This window comes from Argopecten irradians, chromosome 14 (assembly GCF_041381155.1).
Source record: "Argopecten irradians isolate NY chromosome 14, Ai_NY, whole genome shotgun sequence".
NCBI classification, from domain to species: Eukaryota; Metazoa; Mollusca; class Bivalvia; order Pectinida; family Pectinidae; genus Argopecten; species Argopecten irradians.
The window spans coordinates 35697758-35725689 of NC_091147.1; the positions used below are offsets into that span (position 1 = coordinate 35697758).

At 34.0% G+C, this 27932-nt stretch overlaps 1 protein-coding gene across 1 annotated transcript; it reads left to right on the forward strand.

The window, feature by feature from the left end:
• Positions 1–1917: 1917 nt before the first annotated feature.
• LOC138307431 (cilium assembly protein DZIP1-like) lies at positions 1918–21602 on the forward strand. The gene is made up of 23 exons (XM_069248177.1): positions 1918–2052; positions 7118–7386; positions 7820–7891; positions 8391–8456; positions 9143–9280; positions 10873–11094; positions 11279–11323; positions 11510–11707; positions 12004–12111; positions 12561–12650; positions 13245–13328; positions 14109–14214; positions 14750–14801; positions 15449–15578; positions 15738–15815; positions 16206–16311; positions 16711–16915; positions 17344–17595; positions 18161–18293; positions 18593–18655; positions 19063–19133; positions 19702–19787; positions 20328–21602. Exons 2-23 carry the CDS (start codon positions 7123–7125, stop codon positions 20426–20428), a joined length of 2670 nt encoding a protein of 889 aa, XP_069104278.1. The 5' UTR covers positions 1918–2052; positions 7118–7122; the 3' UTR covers positions 20429–21602.
• The last annotated feature ends 6330 nt before the right edge of the window (positions 21603–27932 follow it).

Genomic DNA, 27932 nt, shown 5'->3' on the forward strand with positions numbered 1-27932 from the left:
TCCTAGGGGCTTATGTCCGGGGGGGCTTTTGTCCAGGGGGGCTTTCGTTCTACAGGTGATACAGATATCAAAATAAACCCTTTCATCCGCTGGACCTTACCTTGGATGGTTACCTGTGTTTATCCTGCAACTGTCCCACATACTGACAGGGACCCCGTTGAGATACATCAGAATGTACTATCCAAAACCTTCAAAAGTTCTAGATAACATTTTTTTTAATGTAAGTATAGATCTTTATGTAATCGCCGCCCGGGACGAACTCACGACCTACATACATATAGATTACATAACACTTACAAAAAATGTACATACAAACCATTAATTAGTCCTTGCAACAAGTACATTTTTTACTGTTCCCTACGGCAATATTGTTTCACATGTAGTTAGATTTTATGTACTGAACAGGAAAAGTTAAAAATCGCAAAGTTTTTGCAATCTCAGCAAATACATATATGTATGTGTTTAAGTATATGTACAATAGAATCATATGACTTTAAATTAAGGTCAACCACCGTTAAAAGTTAGAATAAAAATGACAAGTTAATTATATAAATACGTACAAAATCATGATAGTGTATAGTATTCTCCGTTCTTAAGTATTGCATGATTTGTACATTAGTTTTCATTGAGAGAAAAAAATGTATCTTCTTAGAAGAATATCGGTAAAAGACAAAATAAGTAAAACGACAGGGAAAATTAGAAAGATTAGACAGAAAAAAAAGGTGACGAAGCACTATAAAAAAAGAGCTGGAATGAAAACGACAAGGTAAATAGCCGCAAAATCATGGTGGTTTATAATATTTTCCATATATGATGATTTTTACGTGTGTTTTAATTAAAAACAACAACATTAATGAAGTCATATCCTTTTAATTAAAAGAATATATCGGTAGAAGTTTAGAAAGATTAAAAAGAAAGGAGATGTAGTTAACACAAGGTTCATTATTTATACTGATATTCATAATCTTATACGAGCAGAGATAGATTTATTAAATTATTTATGTCTCTGTTGCAAGTCAAACAAATTGTAGTCTATCTTAACATATTTTGTACATATGTATGTTTCTGGTCCTATATAAAATATCATGACTACACAGTATATTCCAAACGGTGAAAATAAGTTACATGCAGATGAAGAATACGGAATGAATTTTGAAGAGAAAGATAGTCATATTTTCAAAAATGTAATGCTTTCCTATGAAGTTAAAGTGTTTTAAGTTAAGGGAGTCTAAGGAATGTTCATGAAACCAGGACCAGGAACATATTTTAGAGTATATAAGAATAACATATTGTAAACTAAATATTTCCAATTCTCCGTTTTAACTAGGTTATCTCCCCCTAGTTTGAAAATAAGTAACATAGAGACAAAAATAATCAAGCTATTTCCCCCAATATTCTATAGACTGGTGGCCAGCCGGATTCAGAGGGCTAATGTTACTTTTGCGTGGATTACTACAGGGATTAGTGTTGGGACATCTACTCTTTATTGGATCGAGTCACACATAAATTTGATATTTAGCTGACCATCCTTTCGGGGAAGATGACCAAAAATAAGCTCAGATTGCATCACCATCTGTTGTTCAAGTTTGATTATATGCCTATATATTGTGACATTGCATCTGCATTATTTAGGTGAAACTGGCATTTGGGGTAACGATCGAAATGCATTAAAAATTTATATTGTCAACTGCCGAAATACTATCTCGATCGGTAGTGTATGCCAAGTGGTCTTACGAAACAGTTATTTCACATTTACCGATAAAGATCATGAATATATATATATATATATATTTATTTAAAGTTACATGACGTTAAAATCGAAAGCTGAAAAACTCGACAACCGGAGTTGTAACGTAGATGTTGTGTATCGAACGCACACAGATTAAATTTGCTCACGTCAAATCTCGTTTGGGGCGAGATGCAAATTCCATCATGGAATCCTAGAAGTTGTTGATTGTCGCGAAGGCGACTTTTTTCACTGAACTCTTCGTTTTAACCCGTTGATTTAGCGATTGCGATCGTACTACGACTGTATGGATTTCTTGTGATAAGGTAGGTCATACCATGCAGTGGTTATATCATACGGATAAAATATTGCACGCATGCTACAAATCTGTCAACACCTGTCAAATTCACACCTGTGTGAGTGTCGAAGTGACGGTCGTTGTCGTATGTTACCTGTGCTTTGTCTATCGAATGGGATAGTGTTTGTTTCTTACAGCGATCTGATAGCGAGAGATTGGTCACTTAACTACTATATGATGCTTATTAATTAGCGTATTTATAACGACCCGATTAATAATCAGTGTTTGAAAATGTGATGGTACCCGCCTCGATATTCATGTTCGGACTCGTTTGTGTCTGCTGTGTGCATGCAATATTTTGATATTGTTATGCTTCCTAGACGATACATTTTTAAGAATGTTCACGGATCTACATTGGATGTATATTTAGTATGAAAAACACTTGATAAAGTAAGTATATATATATTTTTTCTTAATTTTGAAATAGTGTTTTTTCAAACAATTTAAATGACAATACAGGTGGCCTGTTTATCAACATCTTCAAACGTCATAAGGTTATGATACAGACCAAAAACATTTGTCATACATATCTGTGTTTTTGTTTACGCTGTCCTGATATATCATTTTTGAGCACATGGACAATGAAAATGACACAACATTTTTGCTGTAAGTCCGTTCAAATTATATACAGATGGACTCCATTTTATCTAGATCTGAAAAGGACCCCATTCGGGAGTACCTAGCACAACCCCTGAGTAGTTTTTGGTAGGATCCGATGACATGATTAATATTAATGTACCGTATTTGATTTTTGAATCAATAAGGGCCCATGTCCCTATTGAGGTAAGAGTTTCCGGGGTTTCATTATCTTTCAATAGGGGTGGTACAATTGCAATTTCAGGGGGTACTTTTCTTTACCATCTGTATACTATCTAATGTAATTTAGCCCAAATCAGGCGGTACCACAGCCATGTTCAACTGGCAAAAAGTACCAGGTACCGTCTATTATTGAAACCCCTACAGTTTCACTTGCCTCAAAAATTAATTGCAAAAATTGTCAATTTTTGAGTTATGTGTGGCTGTCTGTCTGAATTGAAAGGTTTAAGATAATTTGAGAAGAAGAAAAAGATGCAGAATTATGATGTAGATATCTACAAATGTAGGAGGAGTATGGCTTGACTAGACTTTGATCGAACACAGGACCCTCTGAACATTAGAATTAAGCCAGCATATTCTACCCACTGAACTACCTGGTCATTACTCAGAGACCAACCTGCTCCTGAACCGTTCCACCCTGAACTTTTTGGCCTTCGATCATCCCAAAGTCACAATCCAAGTTTGAGTATCTCTTTGTGGAGTATTCACTCGAAACAATAATTGATCATAGCTATATAAGCACCAGTACTTTGTAAGAGAAGCTGCGAAATGAAAGGCCAGACCAGGGTTTGAACATGGGAACCTAGGCCTCTGAACTGTGAACAATATTCAATATAATTAGATGCTTTACTGATTGCCTAATACTCAGCTTCAGATTATAAATTATATACAGTAACAGTGTACTTATTTTTGGCAATCACACACTCAAATTTTAGCACAAAACAAGTAAATTAAACAACCTTGAACATGTTTCAGATAAGTGCAATGATTAATACATTGTACATTATACATTTTGTGCATAATTGTTATATATAACAGTGCTCCAGTTAAGATGCGCTCATGGGTAAAATATCCATTGAAAACCTGTCAATTACCCCTAAAATTGTATCACGTGTCCAAATTACCCCTACAATACTTGTTATTACTTATCCCAGTTAGCATGAGCGCTTACATCCAGAAATAAAGTCAGAAGAAAATTAGAAAAATCAGGTAAATTCCAGTTATTTTTAAGAGTCTACATATCCCTGCCCTTGTTTCAGATTGATATTTGCACCATTGCTAGCTATCATCGATTTAGAACGAATATACGTACCTGGCCTACTTTACCTTTCGGCCGGATACGAAATGGTCCTTATATGTGGTAGAGGAGCACTGCCTCAGAAAAACACTCGGGCACAGTTTTCTATACTTTGTTGTAGGTTACTAATTATTTTAAGCGTATACATGCATTTATATATTATCTTTGCCCAAAAGAAACATAATGACCATTCTTAATATCTACTTTAACACTCATAAGACGTCAAATTCATAATTTGTAAACTTGTAGAATAGTTTTCCTTCGAAAAGACCGTCATATTTATATGTGAAAAAATAATGTCTCGCTGTGACTTTGATATTTCATACGGTTAAGTTTTATTGCCTAGTGGGTAAGTGATATCAAACAAGTAAGATAAAATGCATACAGACATTTTAATAATGGTTTGCACAAGCATTTCTTTGCTCCATTAGCAGTAATAGGCACCGATTGTAGCTCTAAAGACGACACCATTATCGGTCTAAAAGTCTTTTGAGCTTCAATATTGCAGCTAATCATCAATTACTTTACTCTATACCCACACAACTTTTATCAAAATATCACTGTTAAGTTTTGGATTGGCACAGAAGTCAAAGTTGTAACCCTCTCTTTCAATAGAGCACTGTAAACTATATATAGACTGGCCACAAGTCTTTATAATATTGGAAAAAAATATCACAAAAATTTGGGACTTGATTATTTTGGTGTCCACTACATGTTTTAGTTTTAAACTAGGGAGAGATAAACTTGTAAAGAGCTTTGCTGAGAAAGTCTTATTAACAACTTAGGGTCTAGTGGCCAGTCTAGGAGGAGATAATCTAGTACAGAACTCTGCTGAGAAAGTCTTATCAACAACTTAGGGTCTGCTGGCCAGTCTAGGAGGAGATAATCTAGTAAAGATTTCTGCTGAGAAAGTCTTATCAATGACTTAGGGTCTGGTGGCCAGTCTAGGGGGAGATAATCCAGTAAAGATTTCTGCTGAGAAAGTCTTATCAATAACTTATTAATTAGGGTCGGGTCGCCAGTCTCAGGGGAGTTAATCTAGTAAAGAACTCTGCTGAGAAAGTCTTATCAATGACTTAGGGTCTGGTGGCCAGTCTAGGGGAGAGATAACCTGCTGAGAAAGTCTTATCAATAAACTTATTAATTAGGGTCGGGTCGCCAGTCTCAGGGGGATTAATCTAGTAAAGAACTCTGCTGAGAAAGTCTTATCAGTGACTTAGGGTCTGGTGGCCAGTCTAGGGGGAGATAATCTAGTTAAGAACTCTGCTGAGAAAGTCTTATCAATGACTTAGGGTCTGGTGGCCAGTCTAGGGGGAGATAATCTAGTGAAGAACTCTGCTGAGAAAGTCTTATCAATGACTTGGGTCTGGTGGCCAGTCTTAGGGGGAGATAATCTAGTGAAGAACTCTGCTGAGAAAGTCTTATCAATGACTTAGGGTCTGGTGGCCAGTCTAGGGGGAGATATCTAGTGAAGAACTCTGCTGAGAAAGTCTTATCAGTGACTTAGGGTCTGGTGGCCAGTCTAGGGGGAAGATAATCTAGTAAATAAACTCTGCTGGTGAGAAAGTCTTATCAATGACTTAGGGTCTGGTGGGCAGTCTAGGGGGAGATAATCTAGTAAAGAACTCTGCTGAGAAAGTCTTATCAATGACTTAGGGTCTGGTGGCCAGTCTAGGGGGAGATAATCTAGTAAAGAACTCTGCTGAGAAAGTCTATTATCAATGACCTTAGGGTCTGGTGGCCAGTCTAGGCGGAGATAATAATGAAGAATCTTAGTCAAAGACCAGAGGGTCTCTGCTGAGAAAGGATAATCTTATCAATGACCCTAAGGGTCTGGTGGCCAGCCTAGGGGGAGATAAATCTAGTGAAGAACTCTGCTGAGAAAAGTCTTATCAATGACTGAGGGTCTGGTGGCCAGTCTAGGGGGAGATAATCTATGTATCAATGACTAAGGGTCTGGTGGCCAGTCTCGGGGGAGATAATCTAGTACAGAACTCTGCTGAGAAAGTCTTATCAATGACTAAGGGTCTGGTGGCCAGTCTTGCCACAAATATAACTGGCACGTCCTTACATGACCCTGGCTGTTAATAGGACGTAAAACTAAATACAAAACCAAACCAAACCAAATGTAATGACGAAAACTGTTTTTTTTTTTTTGTTTGTTTGTTTGATTGATTAATTAACGTCCTATTAACAGCTATGGTCATGTAAGGACGGCCTCCCATGTATGCTGTGTGTTGGGTGTATGTAATGCGAGGTGCGTGTTTTGGGAGACTGTGGTATATTCATGTTGTGTCTTCTTGTATAGTGGAACTGTTGCCCTTTTTATAGTACTATATCACTGAAGCATGACGCTGAAGACACCAAGCAAGAACCCCACCCGGTCACATTATACTGACAACGGGTGAACCAGTCGTCCCATCCCTGTATGCTAAGCGCTAAACAGGAGCAGAAACTACCACTTTTATAGACTTTGGTGTGTCTCGGCCAGGGGACAGAACCCAGAGCCTTCCTCACAGGGGCGAACGTTCAACTATAGGCCAAAAGTGAGGCGGTGCCAAGGGAGGCATTAGGAAAGATAAAGTCAGTTAGGAAGAAGAGAAAAGATAAGATCCTAAATTTAGTCGCCTGTTACGATCATGCAAATGGGACAGCAGGTACAATTCTAACGCCCTACCTGCAGGGCCAACATTGGAAAAAAATTTTGTTATAAACTTTTGAGTTTTGTAATTTTTTAAGTGTACTGTTATGCTCTTGAGAAATATATGTGAAAGGAGCAGGTTAATTAATACGGATCCCAAAACGATGAGGGTAAAGTACAATTTATCAGTGATTAGTCCAACCTTCCAATGATTGTGACGTCATCTTTTGAAGTGATTTTTGTGACGGTATAATCCCCGTATGAAACATGTTTACACACCAATACTATTTTTTTACTCTTTATTAGTTACTCGAAGGCTCTAGTTCACTTACTGTCCAGGACACGTGAATGTAATATCATCAGGAAAGAATTTACTATGACACGTTTTTCCACAGATAAATACAGAAATTCAAAGATTTTCTTAGAAATATCTTGGCTTTACAAGTAGAGCAAAAGATCTTGATTGCTCATATGATCATAATTGTTTTGAAATTTCAGTAACCATGGCAACAGAATTCATGTATTCCCACATGCACAACCCTTCTATGGGGAGTCCCTATAGTAACTCCAGTTATGGTAGCCATATGAATGGATACGGACCTCCGAAACAGAATGGGAAAAGCTTCGCATTCAGAAAAAGGTTTGAGAGAGTGGATTGGCGCAAGATAGCATCTGTTGATATCAACCAGATAGCACAAACTTTGGACTTCAACGCTCTGCAGGAAAACATCATGAACATAACATTTTGTAATATTGAAGCAGAATTGGTAAGTTTTAAGTACTTTCAAGATTTGAATGCATTTAAATCAAGAATGCATTTAACTTTTTTAAGTAAAAATTATATGATAAAACATTCTCAAACTTTCTCACCTGTATGACAGTATCTTCAGTTAGTTTCTATTGTATAGGTTTGTATTGATGTTTTTGTAATTCATGACATTTTTCACATACACCAAGTCTATGTTTATAATGAAAAATTCATCAAAATGTGTTGTGTGTACACTTTATTGTGTTAATTCCAGGCTGTTAACCAATAGAAAGAAAACAGAAAAAAATGTTTTATTTTATTAATATTTAAATATCTATATCTCAACAATTCAAAATGCTTTATAATTTACACTTCTTGTAGAAACAATCACCTATCTATCCTTTCAGCTCCGCAGGTCATTCATTTGTTTTATGTTTCTCTTTTGTTTACAGGACTTGCGTATGGTGGATCCCAACTTCGTCAAGTTGTTCAAACTAGCCCAGCTGTCCATTGAGTATTTACTGGTGAGCTTTAGAAATTTATAATTAATTATACATGTACTTTTGATATTATCAGTGAAATAATACCAATTTACAAACTTTTAAGGTAGATCCACAGAATTCTATTTTCATGAATTAAGTTAAAGAATGCTATTTTCAGCATGTTAATTAATTACATCATTAGACTTTATATCAAACACCACAGTGACATTGCATATACATGTTTATGACAATTTCAAAATAATTCTGACTTAAATGAAAATCATCATAATGATACCTTCCTCCTCCCCCACTCAAAAAAATAGTAATATTACATGTGCAGTTATCTCCCCTCCCCCAAATAGGAAAGAGAACAAAATCAAATTAAAAACAAAACAAATCAACATTTGATAAAAAAAGTTAACTGTCTCTCAGAAACTACTAAGGACTAAAAAAAAATTTTTTTTTGTTTTATAAAAAGAGATAATGTATCATTAAAATTAATATTCAGACTTTAATTAATGTATAAATTTATTTTCCTCAGCATTCCCAGGAGTATCTTACCGGTGTCATATCCTCGATGGAGGAAAAAATGAAGAAAACACAGGAGGTGAGTAGAGGAAAGCATGGCAACTTAGAACTGTATTTGTTCCAATAAGTACCTTAGATGTTTAAAAATGAAAAAAAATAAGGGGGCACTTAATTAAGTGGAACCAATTTTGGACTAGCCTTTCTTAAAGATGCTCCACCGATGACAAATTGTATTTTTTCACTATCAAAAACAGGATCAGATGATTTGGTATTTTTCTTCAGTTACAAAAGTTACATAATTTACACCATTACCTCCAATGGAAAGTTTGAGCTTCTAATTTTACTTCAAGATAAAAATATTAGAAATAATTAATTGCATTCCGAAAAAATTCCTTGGCACTATGTCCTATATAGAATAAAGTTCGGACTGTGCATGCACCGAAAACAAAACAACTTTAGGCGTTTGTTGAAATCAGCTTGAGGAATTATGAAAAAAACCATGGGTATTTTAGATTGGGAATGGGGCTGAAAATCAGCTGTATCAAGGAAAAAAAAGTTGAATTTGGTTATTTGGGACCTTAAAAGTGGTCTTATTAAGCAGGTGGTCTTTATACACAGGTGGTTGTGAAGGGGTGTTGTATTGTATATATTAAGAAACTTGCCTTAATCAAGACACTTTTTGTTCGTAAAATTGTAAACCTAGGAGGTTGAATAAAAAATCAATTTTCATTTCAATTTTGCTAATCTTTAAGATTAACATTTCAGGAGCAAAATGAGGTGAAACAGACAGAAGAAAAACTAAAGCAACAATTAGCCGATGTGAAGAAAGAGAGTCACAAACGGAAGAAGTTACTGATGGCACAACAACAACTCATTCATGCTGGCTCAGGCAGTTATAACAAGGTAACCTTATAGAGTTAGGTTTCTGTGGAGCAAAATATCACAAATTCAACATTAAAACGATATACAGTGGAACTTGCTTGATACGAACTAGGATAATTCGACAACCCGGTTTAATACGAAATACTTTGCCGGTCCCGGCCGAATTTCTTCTTTATCTTTGTTTAACAAACTCGGAAAATTTGAATTCGGAAAACTAAAAAAAACTCGGATGAGACGAAGTAAATTTTTGGTCCGCACGACAAAAATCATACATTAAATATTCGTTTAAGACAAATTGAGATTTTTTGGACACCGAGATAGCCGAAATGCCGATATCTTTTTCAAAAATATTTCTGTAAAATGGCATTTCAAAAGCCGCTTACAACTACAAAAACATGGAAAAACTCTTTAATGTTTAGCAATGAACCAAAGTTATATGGTATCCAGAATCATCAGCGATAATCAATTATAAAGTTGCAGTACATGATCATTACTTACATAAACATTACCCCAACTGAAATGGCGACATCATAAAAAACAGGTGCCCTCGGCCGCCTGTCACATGTATGGTGTGGTCACTCGGGCGAAACTAATCCCGAGCCGCCTGGCACTGTTTCAAATGCAATCACAACTTGGAGCCATACACGATAACTGTGTTTATAGAGCGATGCTACAATTATTTAGGTGTGAATAATGTTAGTGCTTTGAACTTTTTACTCGGCAAAATAGATTTCACATCGTTCACCAGCCATCATCGTTTGATCATGAGTTGACATGCGAAGAATTACTTTCTACACAACTTCCTATGAACAATGTGTCTCAGTTACGTAAGATATGTCTGTTATTTCTATGTGCGTAAAAAAAATTTATGACTGCAGTTGTAAATCGAAATTTTGGATTTATTTATGTTTTATTGTTATAATTTTGCAACCAACATCGACTATTTTTATATCTTTCTTGCTCACGCGTTTTACGACACGGAACAAGTAGATCTATTTCCATGTAAAGGGATCGTCGGTAGTCTGAATTGAGGACTTGCTTAATTCGAACACTCGGATAACTTGAAATTTTTTCTCGGTGCCTTCGAGTTCGTATTAACCCAGTTCCACTGTAATGGAATGTTTTGGAAATAGAATTTGATGTTTTAGTTTTTAAAATGCTCCACTGCCGGCAGGGTATAAACGATACTCATCATTTAAACAATAAATTTTGTTTTATTGTGTAGATATATTTGTCTAATTAGCACAAAAAATAATATAAAATGATTTGTTTTGCTTTTGGGTCATGCGCAATTAGTACTTGATTCCATATAGGACATAGTGCCACAGAATTTTTTCGGTACGCATTAATTATTTTTGATATCTTTATCAGGAAGTAAAATTAGAAGCTCGAACTTTTCAATTGTTGTAATAGTGTAAAGTAAGTAACTTTTGTAACTGAAGGAAAATACTATATTCTTCTACTCCTGTTTTTGATAGAGAAAAAATTACATTTGTCAGCGTGGAGCATCTTAAAGTATATATGTTTTATCCATTACACAATATACATGTACCAATAACTCAAATGAATGATAGGTATGGAATTCATTAATTTCTTTTTTATTTTCCTTGCAGTGTCCATTTTGCTCAAAGGCCTTCCTAAACAGCTCTTTCCTGCAATCTCATATCAACCGTCGTCATGGTGACCAGTCTGTCATCCGTCCAGCATCTATTGCAGCACCGACACAGCAGGTGCCTGAAAAACCGTCAGAATTCCAGCTCCAGATGGAAGAACTCAGAGAGAGGCTACACGCCACAGAGACTCAACTACAGCAGGAAAAAATCAGACGCAAACAGGTATACATGATATCTACACCGGCAGGTGAACACTAATTATAATGTAGCTTTGATATTTCTGAAAACATATTATGGGTAATTTGTGGGTAATTTGTAAATTATTTCCTTTTTTTTATCCTGTGGAAAAAAACAATGAAGATTTGAAGAAAAAAATTAATAATTTAAAAAAATATTTTAATTTCAGGAAAAAGAGAAGAAGATTAAACTACAGCAAGTAGAGCCTATGCCGGTAAGTTAAGAATCCATTCTTAAAAAATAATTTTTTAAAAAAACTGGATAAAAATTATTTTCTTATGTTTAGCAAATCTTTTGTTTTCACCAATATCAGCCATTTACCTGCAATAAATATAGGTTTAGATTGATCAACAATCTTGGTTCAATTTTAATATCGTAGTTATTTTTGTTTAATCACAAGGACTCTGAGAAGGAAGTATTCGAGAAGGAAATCAACGCTTCGGCTCAGAAAATAAATGAACTCCAAGCTATAAATGCCAAGTTATCAAAGAAGAGGTCAGGCCTCGGCGAATTAGAGGACGATATTGAAGTTGAAAAAGAATTACTGCATAAGCAGCGAGAGGAGGTGGCCATGCTTAAGGAAGAGCTTGGCGCTAAGGTAAGTCCTTTAAAGTATTTGGTAAGTACCATATTGAGCCCAATAAGCGGCCTGCTATTTCTATAAGTGCCTTTTCTCCTTTTGGAGGCCTTCATTGCATAACATTATACTTTTCGGAGAAAACGATGTGATTTGCGCTTACAAAATAATGACGTAAAATTGATACCTACCCGCAAGAGATCTAACTCCGCAATATGCAAAGACGGAATAGCACATCATTAGCTATTCCCTCATCTTGAAATAATCAGAAACTAAAAATAGTTTTTTTCAATATCACGAAATGTATATAATTACAGGTTAAGAATGTAGAATCTGATGTTGAGATGAGGTTTGCTAAGCAGGAGAAGAAATGGCAGAAAAAGGTCCAGAGCTTGACTCGTCAACATGCAGATGACATTGGCAAGGTAGGCTTCATATTATTCATTATCCATGAACAAATTAGCCTGAAATATATTTCAAGACGAAAATGAACTTGCAATCAACACAGAAATTGAGAATTTAAGATTTTTTTTTTAATTCAAAAAACATTTAAGAAGTTGTGAATCCTTGACTGCTATAGATAAGTAATAATGATCTCCATCAAACCAATATGGCAAGTTGATTTCGTAGTTTTGCCTGAACCCCTTTTTCAGTGAATTAATTTTGTAGTTTTACAGTCTTTGATCCAAATTTTCAGGAGGAAGTTTGGTATCCATGTAAATGGCCTTGTGCTACAATGAGTACATACCTGATACATATGATGGATACTGCCTGGTTGCTATGAATTGGGAAAAATGAAAAATGAATACCCCCCCCCCCCCCTCAAAAAAAAATTAGTATCAGTAGTGTTACGATACATGTGTTTCTATTACAGTTGAACATTGTTCTGGAGAAAGCTGGACAAGCTCTAGCCAAAAGTAAAGATGGTCAGCAACACCAGAAAGAGGTCCAGTCTGCACTCAAGGTATGTGATAGCACCTCACTCACCTCTGATGACAGACTTGAACTCTATTGAAAAAAACTCATTCACCCCTAAAATTCCATAGTGGACTTTTCTAGACCTTGATTTAGAAGAATCTAAATGTGTCTTCAGGGGTGAATGAGTTCAGTTCTTTATTAGTCTTTAAGGGTAAATATGTTAAGGGAACTGGTATTAAAGTTGACTTTTAATTTTTGGAAATGTGTTGTATGTTTAAAATATATAAAGGGGAGATAACTTTCCATTCTACTTCACTCACAGGGATATCCTGTGGTTGCTAAGGACTCTTTAATAGTGGAAGGGGATGTAAGACAGCTCACAAGCACATTGTCAATGATGTCATCAATTTTACCACTTAACAAAGTTCCTGTGATAATGACGCAATGAAAAAACTGGAAAGCAACTGAAATTTTATCAGCAAGTCTTGAGCTGACCAGCCAAAATCTTTCACTCGGGTTGTGATATCGCTGTCCACTTGTAAGATTGTATTAGTTCCAATATGCTTTTGAGAGATAATTTAGTCTAGCTACACTAGTGGATGTGTACTTTGTATTACTGTTTGTTTTTGTACCTCAACAGCGATCCAGAGAACAAGAAGAATTGTTGAGGAGCCAGGGAAGTCAGAATTACGAAGATGAAGTAGAACAGATGTTCAGGGAAGAGGTACAACATCATATTAAACTTCTGTGCTTCAATATTGATACTGTCTCGCATCAAGTAAAACAGATACCATATTAGACTTAATAAGTGCCTAGAGCACTTAGAAATTGAAAAAATAAAATAGGATTGGTATTGCACAAATAAGCCATAAAAAGCCATGAAAAATCAAATTGTAAAAGACATCAAAGAAACGGAACTCAAATGATATTTTATATTTTCAGTCTGCATTTAAAGTAAGTGACATTGAGGCCTCAAAAAGGAGGAAGGGAGCTTATAGGAATTGGGTCAAATATCATAAGACTCTTCCATATGTGGATATGAAGGATAGGGATATTCTACCCGAGGGTCACAAAATGTAGTAAAACCTGAGGCTTGCTAGTCAATTTCTCATTCATGAAAAATTACGTGAAATTTTCAACAAAAATTCCGTTGTTTGAATCTTTTATAGTAAAACCAGTCAGGTTTGTGAAAAAAGTGTTAAAATTTTTACCGAGTAAATAGCAATTTTGTTGGGTGGCCATGCAATACAGCCTCTGGCGGCATGAGTGTATTGCCCTAGACCAGCCAGTAATACACCTGTAGGTATGAAAGAAAATAAATTATCTATCAAATTGAGCTCTGTTATGAGCTGCAATAGAATTATTTGTTTTGTACAACTATCAAACCCAGTCTGTGAGAGTTGTAAAGTTAAAAAAATCTTGCCAATCATCATTGTATTATTTTTGCATCTTATACATTAATGAAAGATTCATGTATAATTGTATGGGATATAATCTATTTCAGCAAGCCTTAGCCCAGAGTGAGGTGACGCCTCTACGACTTGAAAAGTCTAGTAGTCAACGAAAGAGTATGATGATGCCCAGCGACGATGAAGATGATGAGACTACAGGTAAAAGTTTGATCTAGACATTAATTCATCCTCCCTGAAGACACATTAAGACTCTTTTAAATCAAATACTAGACCAGTATATTATGAAATTTTAGGGGTGAATTAGTTCAATTTGTTAAAGGAAATTAAATATCTTTCATGTCTCTCTATCCCTCCATGAAAGAAAATACATTACACTGTGTTCTGGCTCCGATTTCTCGAAACAAAAGTGCAGACTTAAGTCAAAACTTAAGTTTTTCTCCTTATGTAACTTATATGAAAACTTTAGCCTTAAGTCAGTTTTGGACTTAAGTTTTTGTCGAGAAATCCGAGCCTGCTTTAACTCATTTACCCTAAAGACACATTTAGATTCTTCTATATCAAAGACTGGACCAGTCCATTATGAATTTTCAGGGGTTAAAGCTAAAAAGGAAAATATCTTTCAGATCTTTAACCCTAAATAAGAGAGATAATTTCTTTTATATTCATGTGTCAACTACACTGATATGCTATTCAACTCTTTTAACCCTGTGATATGATTTTCCTTTTTTGATAGAAATGGGCACAGCGTCTCACAGTCTGACTCAGTCCTTACATAGTACCTACAGGTGAGGCAGAGTCCTTGTTCTCTTTCTTTTGTGATAAATCTCTTATTTGTTGTGAGCGAACAGATATCGCCTTTAACAAGGAAAATATCTATTTATAGAATTCTGATGAGGTTAACATATGGTTTTATTATCCAGAACAAAATGTTGTAAAATGACAAATAATTTGATGATGAAATTTGATGAAAAGTCTTTTGATTAACATTTTAAAAACTGATAATTTCTAATTGTAACATGGTGTGATTGTGTACATGCAACAATATGTGAAGCAATTATAAAACACAGTTATGTTTTTGAAATGATGGTTTTGAATCAAATAATATAAATAGTAGTTCATTTTTTAAATGATGGTTTTGAATCAAATAATATAAATAGTAGTTCATTATTAGTTGATTTTTTACACATTTATGGACAATATTTAAATATTTGAGTCACTTGATATATGTTATAGAAATAAAAATAACTTCTTTAAAACATCTATAGACAATATTTCAATATTTGAGTCACATGAAATATATTATAGAATTAAAAAAAACTTCTTTCAAATTCTCTGAAGACAGTATTAAGGCCTATTTTGTTAATGTAACTGGATGTGTCTAACAGGTCATGCTCAGTTTTTCTATCTACATTTATTGATTTCTCTGTTGTAGGAGTGGTGAGCTGACACTGAGAACTACCCAGTTTCTGGAGGAACTTCGTAAGAATCCTACACTGAAGGTGATGCGTGATGAGCTTGCCTCCTTATTACAGGACCATCTCCAGAAGATTGGCATCCCACCGGTAAGATTATTGAGTTCAACATGCAAACTATGTCATACCAAATTGTAATCTATACACGAAAAATCACTTAAGATAGATAGACAGTATTCTTTTTAATAACCTTTCAGTGAAATAAAGATTTTACACTATTTTAATTTCTGTTTCAATTTAATTCATTAGGAGATGCGAGGTGTTCCAAATGATGTTCTGGCCAGTAAAATGGCACTTCTCAAAACACGCAGACAAGCAACAATACAGGTTTGTAAAGCGTCAAGATTTTTTTTCAAGATTTCTTGAGGATATAATTTTAATTTACGGAGAAGGGAAGTAATTTTACTAAAGGGAGATAATTTTCTCACTCGAGGGTTATTTACATAGTAAGTGGAGATAACTAATTAACACATACTGGTAGAAGGGAGATAATTAAAACAGAAAAGATATAATTTACAGAGATGAGAAATAATTTGTATAGAAGGGAGATAATTCAAATAATAGGGAGATAATTCTTGGCAAGGAACAAAGTCTTACAATCTTAAACCCAAAATAGTATTCTGAAATAATATTTGTACCCAAAATTTATTCCTTATGAAAGTTAGTTAAATAATATCATTTCTATATGATTTGAAAATGATTTTCTTTGTTTTGTAGAAATTCCCAATATTTCCGGAGTTTCGGCGGCAGTGTGATGCATACGCAGACCAGCAGGCTCGACAAAGGCTGAAAGAAATGAAGCGTTCCCCTGTCACATCTCCAGGTAGTAATTGTCAGGATGTTATACTACTGTGTATGATATAAAAACCTGATAACATGAACATGAATGTTTTTACGAATGTTTAATTTCGTGGTTAAAATGGGTACACATTTCACTAATATGTTATTAATTTTGCAACAAATACACCTGTTAAACTTTTGCAACATAGTTTCAACAAATACCAAACTTTACACATGGTAGAAATTTTTACGCTGAAAGTCCTTCGAGTTATTAGCATAAATGTTCACCGTACGCAAATTTCCACGTTTACAGCTATGTTATCTACCTCGTTTATATTATAGTGAATGTATTCCTGAATGTATATCAGGATAAAACACAATCATACATAATATTAAAGTTCCACGTTTTTCTTGGTTTTAAATCCCTATTTTATTTCTACAGCTGGATCAAGGACGACAAGTCCACAGAGGCCACAAGCCGTCAGCCCTACAAGCCAGGCTAGCATTCAGCGTAAGGCCCCACAGTCATTAGCAAAAAGCAGTCCCTCTCGCCCTAGTCAACACCCAGTCCCTAAACCTCAACCTCGTGTCTCTAGTCCACAGCGTACGATGCAGTCAACCGGAACAACCAGTGGAGGACGTACAGGGTAGGTCAACTTCACGACAACTAATGATTATAAGACGTGTTTGTCTGACCAGAGGATTTTCAGTTGATTACTGTATAAAAAATAACATGTCAAAATTTTCGCCCATTTTGAATTGATTTCTTTAACTAACTAAAGTTAATATCAAATCGCAACAAGCTCAGGATAGTTGGTTATCTTTATTTTCTGTCCGTCTATCTGTTTCACATAAACATGTTCAGGAACTGAAGAAGCCAACATGTTTGGATGAAACCTGTAGACATACAGAAAATAAACTATCCTGAGATAGTTGCGACTGGATATTAACTTTTAATATTACCCACTTTCTCAATTGCCCTGCATACTCATGAGGTATCCAAGCCAGGATTACGGAACCTCAACAAGAAGAACAGCATTGCCTTTATACTTCTTATTTTAATTTCTTTAAATAGATCCAGTGTGGATTGGACTAGTACCCAGTGGGACTCAGACGATGATGACGACGATGAGAGTGAAGAAGAGCAAGTCTTTCAACATGTAAGACAAATCAAATCAGGTCCTCGTAATGTGTCTCCTACCCCTAAACCTCGGACGTCACCTCATCAGCCAGCTCCGGCAGCTCGTCCCCCAGGGCCGCAGGTGAAAACAGTCATGTCTAAACCTCTACACAATGACGACGAAGATGACTGGGACGACGATGAAAGGTAGGTTTGGTTGAAGACTAAACTGTGATATTCATTTCTTTATGTCTGAAAAATTAAAATCACTTTTTAATCCAGATAAAGAACATCACTTTTACTTGATTTTACAATTGTTTTCAAGTTTAAGATTGATCAAATTATGTACATTCAATTAACTTCAAAACTCTCTTTTTTTTTCTTCTTTTTTTTTAAATATAAATGAAATTATTGTAGAATTTTTAGCTTCATTCATTTCTATTTTTTTTATACTTTTTTTTTTTTTAAATATAAATGAAATTATTGTAGAATTTTTAGTTTAATTAATTTCATTTTTTTTTAATACTTAGTATTTAAAATTGACTAATTCACCCCTGAAATTCGATAATAGACTGGTCTTCTCTTTGATTTAGAATAGCCTAAATATGTCTTTAGGGGAAAATGAGTTAATGATGATGTCTTGTTCTTTTGCTTGATATGATCTTAGATACCAGAAATATAATCAAGAAATTAAATTGAATATGAAATAAATTTGTTTCGCAAATTAACCATGGAGAATTTTAATGTTGAGATGTGGCGTTTTCCCTTCCAGTGAAACGGACCAGGGAGGATTTGGTAAACCAGCCATTCAGAGGTCTAGTAGTATGCCAATGAGGGGACCTTCAAGCCCACCCAAAGGTCAAAAGGTCGCAGAACTGTCACGGTCCATCGAATACCAGCTAGCTGTAAGTTGTCCTGGTTTGTTTCAAATAAAAATATATATTTTATAGATATTTTCTGGTTCTTTAGTCTTCAGATTGGCTGTTTTCCCCTTTAAGAATGTAGTTTTATGGAAAGGGTGACAACTCGTGATATTTTCATGCAGACACTCAAAATCAAGTTCTTCAAGCATTGGAATAACTGATTTGATAACACTTTTCTGGACATTTTGCTGTTTGAAATTATGAATAAATTATATTATGTATATATAACAATATTAACCCCATTGACCATCAGTAAAAATTCTGTTTTTATTTTTTTGCAGGGAAGGAAAGCAGCCAAACCCGCAGGAGCAATTGATGTCATGTCACGCAACAAAACAAATGATGTAAGTATGTCAGCTTAATTCTAGTGAACTCATTCATCCCTGAAGACACATTTAGACTCTTCTAAATCAAAGACTAGGCCAGTCCTTCTAAATCAAAGACTAGGCCAGTCCATTATTAAATTTCAGGGATGAATGAGTTTATGGTAATATTTTTGATTTACGGGACATTTTTGTTTTGATGTCCACTGTAGCCAAGATTGTATAATTTTTGTTTGCTTTATAGACTGAAGATAAGGTTTGAAAGTCAGTCTATTAAATATATAAAATGTAGAATTATTGTTATATCTTATGTTGTCAAAAATCATGTCAACTTCAACATGGTAAGCTTTCTCAAAGTTTTGTACTGCTTTAATATAAAGAATGCACTTTAAAATAATGACAACACGAACTTTTTTTCATTTTATCAGGATGAATCTGACAGTAACTGGGATGTGTCGTCAGTAGAAGACGAAATATCCCCTACCAGATCTGCTCCAAAGTAAGTCAACTGCTATAAGAGAACCATTTAACTGCTCCCACAAGTAGGTCAAATGATATAAGTGAACCATAGATTTGATAGGTCAAATGATATAAGTGAACCAATGATTTGCTCCAAATGATATAGTGAACCATAGATTGCTCCAACAAGTAGGTCAATGATATAAGTGAACCAATGATCTGCTCCCACAAGTAGGTCAAAGTGAACCATAGATTTGCTCCAACAAGTAGGTCAATGATAAGTGCAATGATCTGCTCCCACAAGTGGGTCAAATATCATAAGTGAACCATACCTTTTACTTACTACATGAATCCCATGTTGAGTATTTCTATCTCAAGATATATTGTGAAAATCCGATGGTGGCAGCCATTGGATGGTTATGCTCTCTTTTAATCCTAGCTGATGACAGGACATGGTTGTCGGCTAATGTCAATCTCTCTAGGTCATATTCCATACACATGATATGCAAAAATTTACACTGGCAAAGTTTCTGGATATCAGGCAGCTTTTGTGATAAAAAGTCAACTATTGATAATTTTATAATTCTGATTTCTAATGTCATTGACAGGAAAGCCCCATTACCAGTGCGAGGAAGTCACGCCTCTGATACCACTAACACCTATGGCACCAGTGTCTGGGGATCATCATCAAAAGGTATATATTGCTCCCATATATTGGATCATATTGACGACAAAATCTGTAAAAACTGCTCTTATTTGTGCAATTTTTCTGTGCTAATATATAATTTAAAGTTGGCAAATTTCATTGATAGAAAAAGTTCTGAAACTTTATGATGAAAAACGTCCATTTTTAGGGTCTGTTGATCTTTGAACGTTGAGATACTGCGCTGTTTAAAAGGTAGATTTTTATATAGAAAAGGGTATTGATGATTGTAAAAACAATACTTTACATATTATTGTGAATTATTTGGGGTTAATTATGGTGTTATGTTATGACTACAATGTATTGTTTCCATTTACCCTGAGATATATTTATCTTATTTTACTTCTCTTCGTTTTTTTGTGAGAAATTCAAAATTAGGATTCTTTAATTGTATTACTTTTCATATTTTTTTTCAAGAAATTTTAGTGTAGTTTTCATGGAAAAAGTTTGATATAAAGTGCCATCTGCTCAAATGTAACACTGAAATTGTCATCTACTTTCATAAAATCACTTTTTCCTTTTATCAAATAGCTGCCAGTACTGTACCTGCGAGGTCAGCTATAATCCGAGGATCAACATCAGATATCTCAGACGTGAGTCTGGACGATGAGTTAGACCTGGACAATATTTAAATCTTAACTCAACCTTCTTGCCATATACTCTGACATAAAAACGGACCTCTTCCATATTGTAACAGATTGATCATTTCTACTTAAGCCGGTTAAGTATTTCTGTGCTTGAATGAGAGCAACACAATAACCACAAGTTTCCTTCATCCAGGTGTTGGTTGGGAATGTTTTTAAATGGCAGAGTTATTTGCCCTTGTGACAAGGTATCCATTTCAACATCATTAGAGGAAATTGCATTAATTTCTCCAATTTTCATGTTAATGGCGTCACAAAATAAAGCTAATGTGCTTCAAGATAACTCAAGATTATGAGAAATACTTACACAGAGACGATAAAACAAGTAGTTATCTCAGTAGTTTTATACATTGTACAATGTTTTCAGATGAAATTTACTCTGTGCCTGTAGATATCCTTGAGATTTTTCCATCTTTGAATATTATAGAATTATCTTCCTTGCAGGAAGCTATTGATTGTAATGTCATTGATTTTTAGCAGAATTTACATTATTTTCTCTGAAAAATATATTGTTCTGCATAACACATGACGTCACAATCAATACCTTCTTGTAAGGGCAGTTAACTCTTTAACATGCAAAGACGAAATAGGTTGTGCTAATAAATTACCGTCCAACATTTTTTTTTATTGTTAATGAGATATTAGATCAATGGGTTATTGAAGGAAGTCTTTTCCAAACAATGGTTCTCAGAGAGATTAATAACATTTGTTGATGATAGAATTTCTTGTATATTAATTATTAATTTAATGTTAATTATGACAAGAAAATTATGAATCTGGAAACGTGCAGAGTAATAGCCAGTACATTATATATATTCTATTGAAAGGGTCCAGATGTGCTTTGTTTAATGTATATATTTAACTCTTTACTGTGAGTTAGAAGTAGATTTTATGCAGAAATAAGTTGTATATAAATCATATTGATATTGTTATGTGACAACAGAACTCAATTTACTTTTAATATCACAAAGAGAGGTTTTATGAAATGTACCAGAAAACTAAACTTAGAGATTATTATTTTTATTACAACATCCTAATTACATGTACAGTCAATATTTTGCCAAAATATTTTGGAAGACATTTAAATATTAGAATGTATCTTAAATATGCTCCACCAACGACAAAGCATAAATGATATCCATCACTTGAACAATAATTGTGTTTAATCGTGCATATACATGTATGTCTAATTAACAAAAAATTATATAAAATAATTTATTTTGCCTTTGGTCCCTGTGCAATCAGTACTTCATTCCATATAGGATATTGCCATGGAATTTTTTCGGGATGCAATTAATTATTTTTTGTAATTTTAAAGTGAAGTAAAATGAGAAGCTGAAACTTTTCAATGATGGTAATGGTGTAAATTAAGTAACTTTTGTAACTGGTGAAAAGTAATAAATCGTCTGCTCCTGTTTTTGATATTGAAAAAATACCCTTTGTCAGCGATGGAGCATCTTTAAGAAATGTACATGCTGCTTTTAAATGGATTCTGCTATTTATCTATCAAATACAGATACTCACTGCAGGTTATTTCATGTTTGACACATTTGGTAACACTTTATCTGAATAATAAATCAAGATGATTAAGCAATATCAATAGTCAAATCCTGCACAAAGATAATCCTGGTCTTAACAGGCAAAATGTCAACATCAAATTGTTGAAGTGAATTACCTTTTAAAATGGTAGCAAGTAGCTTTTCAATAAACTTGACAGTTTTGAAAATCTTTTTCATCCCTGTAACTTTAAAATTATACTCTCCAGCTTTAGCAGGGGGAGAATTCAATGGTGTCTACGGGTTTTAAATTAAGTGTTAGATTTTGGTTGTGTATGTTTCTGAACATATCAAATTATTAACCAGTTTAAATTTTTGTGTTAAGAAAAAAAATCTTGAAGGATTTCTTTGTATGATTTTTTAATTGTAAGTATTCAGACTATCTTAAAGTAGTTGTTGTAAATTATTATAAGAATATGTCTGGTGTTTCTGATGTCAATGATTATAAAAATATGCAGGGAAACTTAAATTATTTCATGTCACAAAATATACATTTTTAATGAAATTGTACTTACAAAGTATTGATCACTATTTTTCTCTTATCTTTTACACGGTTTTTATCAAAGAAACTACTTTTATTTCACAACTTCAAATTTTATTTATTTATTTTTATCACACGAAGTGCATTGGCCTTAATAGTGCTCTTAAAATTTGCCAATCAAATTTTAATTTGAAAATGTGATAAATCTTTTAATTCTAAGTATTTAATATTTCACCATTTTCCTTGATTATCTCTGATGAAGTTGATATGAAAACGAGTTGATTTTTGTTGTAGAATTGTGTTTAGAAAATGGTCAATTCATATATTAGGTGCAACTGAAAAAACATACATTTTCTAAAATGTATGTCCAAATTACTCTTTCAGAATGTGCAAGTCCAAGTACAATATCTTATTGATTTTGGAATACATATGAATTTTAGCAACAGTTACAATGTGTTAACTCCGTCCCAAATAATGCATATCAGTTGCTACTGTTACACACAGACATGATTTTATTTTTTACTTATCATGTTTGGAAATATTGCATATCATCATTAAACCATGATGATTTTCATGAATTTTACATTTTTATGAAATTTATTAAAATTCATATGCGTTAGATTATGTTACCTATTACAGATCCTGTTTTATTTGTGCCTTTTGTGAATGCTCCAACTTTATCATGAGTTTAGTGCCTCTTGTACATTGTCTGATATTAATTTATTCCATCCAGTTTTAATCTATACACATGTACTGTATCCTGTATTTGCATATGACAGAGTTATCTGCACTTGCGGGTAGGTATTGATTGTGACATCATTTATTTGCGAGCGTAACCTCATAATTTTTGGAGAAAACAACGTGAATTGAGCTCACAAAATAATGACATATCAATTATATAGTCGATACCTACCCACAAGGGAGCTAACTCTGTAATATACAAAGACGGAATAGTACATAATAGATATTTTAATCTTATTTTTATATTCATATCATTGTATTTTATTGTCTGAGCTACATTTATTTCTGTTCAAGTTAATGTGAATAACATTTATGACAATTATGAGATTTAAGTGTACAACTTCAAAACCTTATGCAAACTGTTTAAAAGAAACTGCAAAATACTGAAGTCTTGAAGTTTCAACCCTCTCTACCCTGTAATTTTATATTGAACTATTCCAATATTAGAATCAGAAAAGTTCACATGTGATTCTATGGGTGAAAGAGTTCAAAGTATATGTGTAAAATGGTAATGATTAAAGGCTAATTGTTGCACAAAATCAAGAAATCTTATTATATAATGTCATGATGACTGTAATTTAAGAAAACTGTTTTTAAAAGTATCTTTTTAATGGAATCTCGGATCTTTTTAGCCTCCCCACCCACCTACTCGCCATTTTCCGTCCAAACGAAAAAGAGTAAGGTTTTACATTCATATGTTTATGATATTTAGCGTTGTTAGAAGTGTTTGTGATATATGTTTGTCTTTTGACCACTGTCCTGTATATTTGTTAACTTGTACATACATCACTCATTGTTATCGTCTGTTTTCTTATCTTTGTTGCTGTATTCTACATACCAAGATAAAATTGATCATGATGTTTGGAAATGTAATTGTATTTTTATCAGTACAAATTGTAATTTTGTTGCTGAATTCCCGGATAATATACCTATAGTATAGAAGAGAAAACATTTATCAGAGTCCCATGATACAAGAAATCTTATTTACCCCTATTAAAACATCAATTATACTCTACTTGTTCAAAGACTTGGAACAGTCCATTATTGAAGTGCAGGGGTGAATGAGTTCTGGCTCCGATTTCTGAAACAAACTTAAGGCAAAAGCATTCATATAAGTTATATAAGGTAAAAAACTTCAGTTTTAACTTAAGTCTGAACTTTTGTTTTGAGAAATCGGAGCCAGTTCTTTTTTTTGTTTTTGTTTTGTTAGTAGATCATTTAAAATATAGATGTATTCCCAATACCAATTAAACTGAATTCAAATGTTTCCCTTACCCACCCAAAATAACAGCCCTGAATAACGTATTGTTTTAATAAACGATAAATCTGTCTTTTATTGATTAGTAACGTTTCCATCTTAATGAAATTTACTGTTATTTATCTGTGTTATTGCATATTATGGTGCTGTGATTGTTAAGATATTTAGTTTTTGGTTTTTGCCCGAAATTTTGTTTTGGGTATTCCAGATTATCGTCTGATGTTTATAACATCTCAACCTTTATCAATGTCTTAGTAATTAGAATTGGGAATCTAAAATGCTAAGAATTCTGCCATGAACATAAATCTATCTCTGCATATTAAGTTAAAAATAACCTTTTTTTACGCTTAGTAATATATACATACATTTGTATGTAGTTTTTGAACAACCCCCAAACATTCACTAAATACAGATGATCATTTTAATAAGGCAGTTTCCTTTTAAAAATCGTACCGTTATAAGTTTTCTGGCAGTTTGGCATCAATTAAGATTTAATAAATATGTACTCACTCATTGTAATTATACATTTATACATATTATCATCTATTTGTTAATAAAATGATTAGCACATAAAAAATGGAGTTTTGGTTGTGTATATAGCCCTTTATAATCTCCAGCAATATCCATGAAGACACTACGCCCAGCAATTTTCATTAAGATAACCCGTCCAGAAATTTTCATTAAGACAGAACGCTCAGCAATAATATCAATTAAGATTCTATGTCCAGCAATATTTATCTATTATGGCCTTGGTTGAGAGGACACTATTGCCTCATAGTACTGTCGGTGGACGGAATAGTGCCCGGGCCAAAGGCGAGGCCACTATCCCATCACGAGACAATACTATGAGGCAATAGTGCCCTCTCAAACAGGCCATAATGGGTTTAGTACATCACCATCACATGAGACCCGTTTTCATGTCATCGTAACAGAAGCACGTCAAACGACACCTCGCAACGCTGTCTTCTTTTCCACAAAACGTTGTAACATTAAAAATACACATATGTAGAAAAGCAACTAGCTTTCATCCCAGCACACAACACCCTGTCCGCTATCGTGACGTCTTGGTCGCGCGTAACGTTATAATGACGTCATGTAACGGTGAAGTCACAATACAAATAGTGCCCGCTACCATGTGTGTAGTCAATCAGAATCAAGTATTTTGTCACGTGATGTACTAATCATTAAGACATTGATTCCAGCAATATCCATTAGGATATTACGTCTAGCAATATTCATTAAGATACTACGCCAGCAATATTCATTAAGATACTACGCCAGCAATATTCATTAAGATACTACGCCAGCAATATTCATTAAGATACTACGCCAGCAATATTCATTAAGATACTACGTTCAGCAATATTCATTAAGTTACTACGTCTAGCAATATTCATTAAGATACTACGTCTAGCAATATTAATTAAGTTACTACGTCTAACAATATTCATTAAGATACTACGTCTAGCAATATTCATTAAGATACTACGTCCAGCAATATTCATTAAGATACTACGCCAGCAATATTCATTAAGTTACTACGTCCAGCAATATTCATTAAGATACTACGCCAGCAATATTCATTAAGTTACTACGTTCAGCAATATTCATTAAGATACTACGCCAGCAAATATTCATTAAGATACTACGTCCTAGCAATATTTCAATAAGACACTACACGCAGAATATTATTAAGATACTTCGTCTAGCTAGTATTCATTAAGTTACTTACGTCCAGCAATATTCATTAAGATATACGCCATGCATTAACATTAAGTTACTACGTCTAACAATATTCATTAGATACTACTTCGGCGAATAGTCATTAGGTTACTACGTCTAGCAATATCATTAAGATACTACGTCTAGAATTAATTAAGTTCTACGTCTATACAAAATCATTATAGGATACTAGGTCTAGGCTATTTCTTTAAGATACTACGCGCACTATTTTCATTGAGAATACTACGCCAGCAATATTCATTAAGAAGAATATTCAATATTCATTAGATACTAGCAATATTTCGCCAGCAATATTCATTAAGTATACTACGCCAGCAATATTCATTAAGATACTACGTCTAGCAATATTCATTAAGATACTACGCCAGCAATATTCATTAAGATACTACGTCTAGCAATATTCATTAAGATACTACGCCAGCAATATTCATTAAGATACTACGCCAGCAATATTCATTAAGTTACTACTTAAAACGTCAGCAATATTCATTAAGATACTACTACGTCCAGCAATTCTCATTAAGATACTACGTCCAGCAATATTCATTAAGTTACTACTACGTCCAGCAATATTCATTAAGATACTACGCCAGCAATATTCATTATGATACGTACTACGTCCAGCAATATTCATTAAGATTACTACGTCCAGCAATATTCATTAAGTTTACTACACGCGTCTAGCAATATTCATCATTAAGATACTACGTCTAGCAATATATTACGATTACTACGTTATAGCAATTATTCAGTACGCAGCATACTAGTCTAGCAATATTCATTAAGTTACTACGGGTCCAGCAATATTCATTAAGATTTACTACGTCTAGATCTACTATTCATTAAGATACTACGCCAGCAAATATATTCTTTAAGAGCTACTACGCCAGCAATATTCATTAAGATACTACGCCAGCAATATTCATTAAGATACTACGTCCAGCAATATTCATTAAGATACTACGTCCAGCAATATTCATTAAGATACTACGCCAGCAATATTCATTAAGATACTACGTCCAGCAATATTCATTAAGTTACTACGCCAGCAAATATTCATTAAGGCATTACTATATTTATCTACTTTACGGGAACCGATTGCTATGTCTTCACCATTACCAACTACTGTATCCGAACCACTTGCAGTGTCTACACCATTAAGGACCACTGTTCATGAACCACTTGCAGTGTCTACACCATTAAGGACCGCTGTACATGAACCACTTGCTGGGTTACCTCATACCGACTCTACTTCTACTGGGGACTTTTTCATTACTATTAAAAGAGGTGACTACATCGGTGGAATGACTGATGCTTTTACTGATGAGAAAATACTACATGGTAGAGTGCTGGTTACTGTTCTGCATCCAGATGATGAACAAGAAAAGCGTGAAGGTGATGGGGTCCTTATGGATTGTATTACAGGATTTTGGAGTGATGTGTATGAAAAATGTACCATGGGAACCGTAGAGAAGGTGCCGTGCTTGCGGCATGTTTCAAGGATAAGCAATGGAAGGCATTAGCAAGAATTCTATTGTTTGGTTGGGAACGGTTCAACTATTTTCCAACCAGGCTTTCCATGGCTTTCATCAAAGCAGCATTTAGTATGGTACCTGATAAAGAGGAGCTGAAAAATTCATTCCTCAACTTTGTCGGCGATGATGAAAAGCAAATATTGAATATGGCAATAAAGGATTTCTCCAGTGTTGATAT

Excerpts from the sequence above, each read along its gene's own strand:
- LOC138307431 (XM_069248177.1), top strand. The coding sequence starts at position 7,123 with ATGGCAACAGAATTCATGTATTCCCACATGCACAACCCTTCTATGGGG. Across the intron at positions 11,324-11,509 it reads AGCAAGTAGAGCCTATGCCG|GACTCTGAGAAGGAAGTATT; the intron begins GTAAGTTAAGAA and ends TTTAATCACAAG. Across the intron at positions 19,134-19,701 it reads CCTACCAGATCTGCTCCAAA|GAAAGCCCCATTACCAGTGC; the intron begins GTAAGTCAACTG and ends TGTCATTGACAG.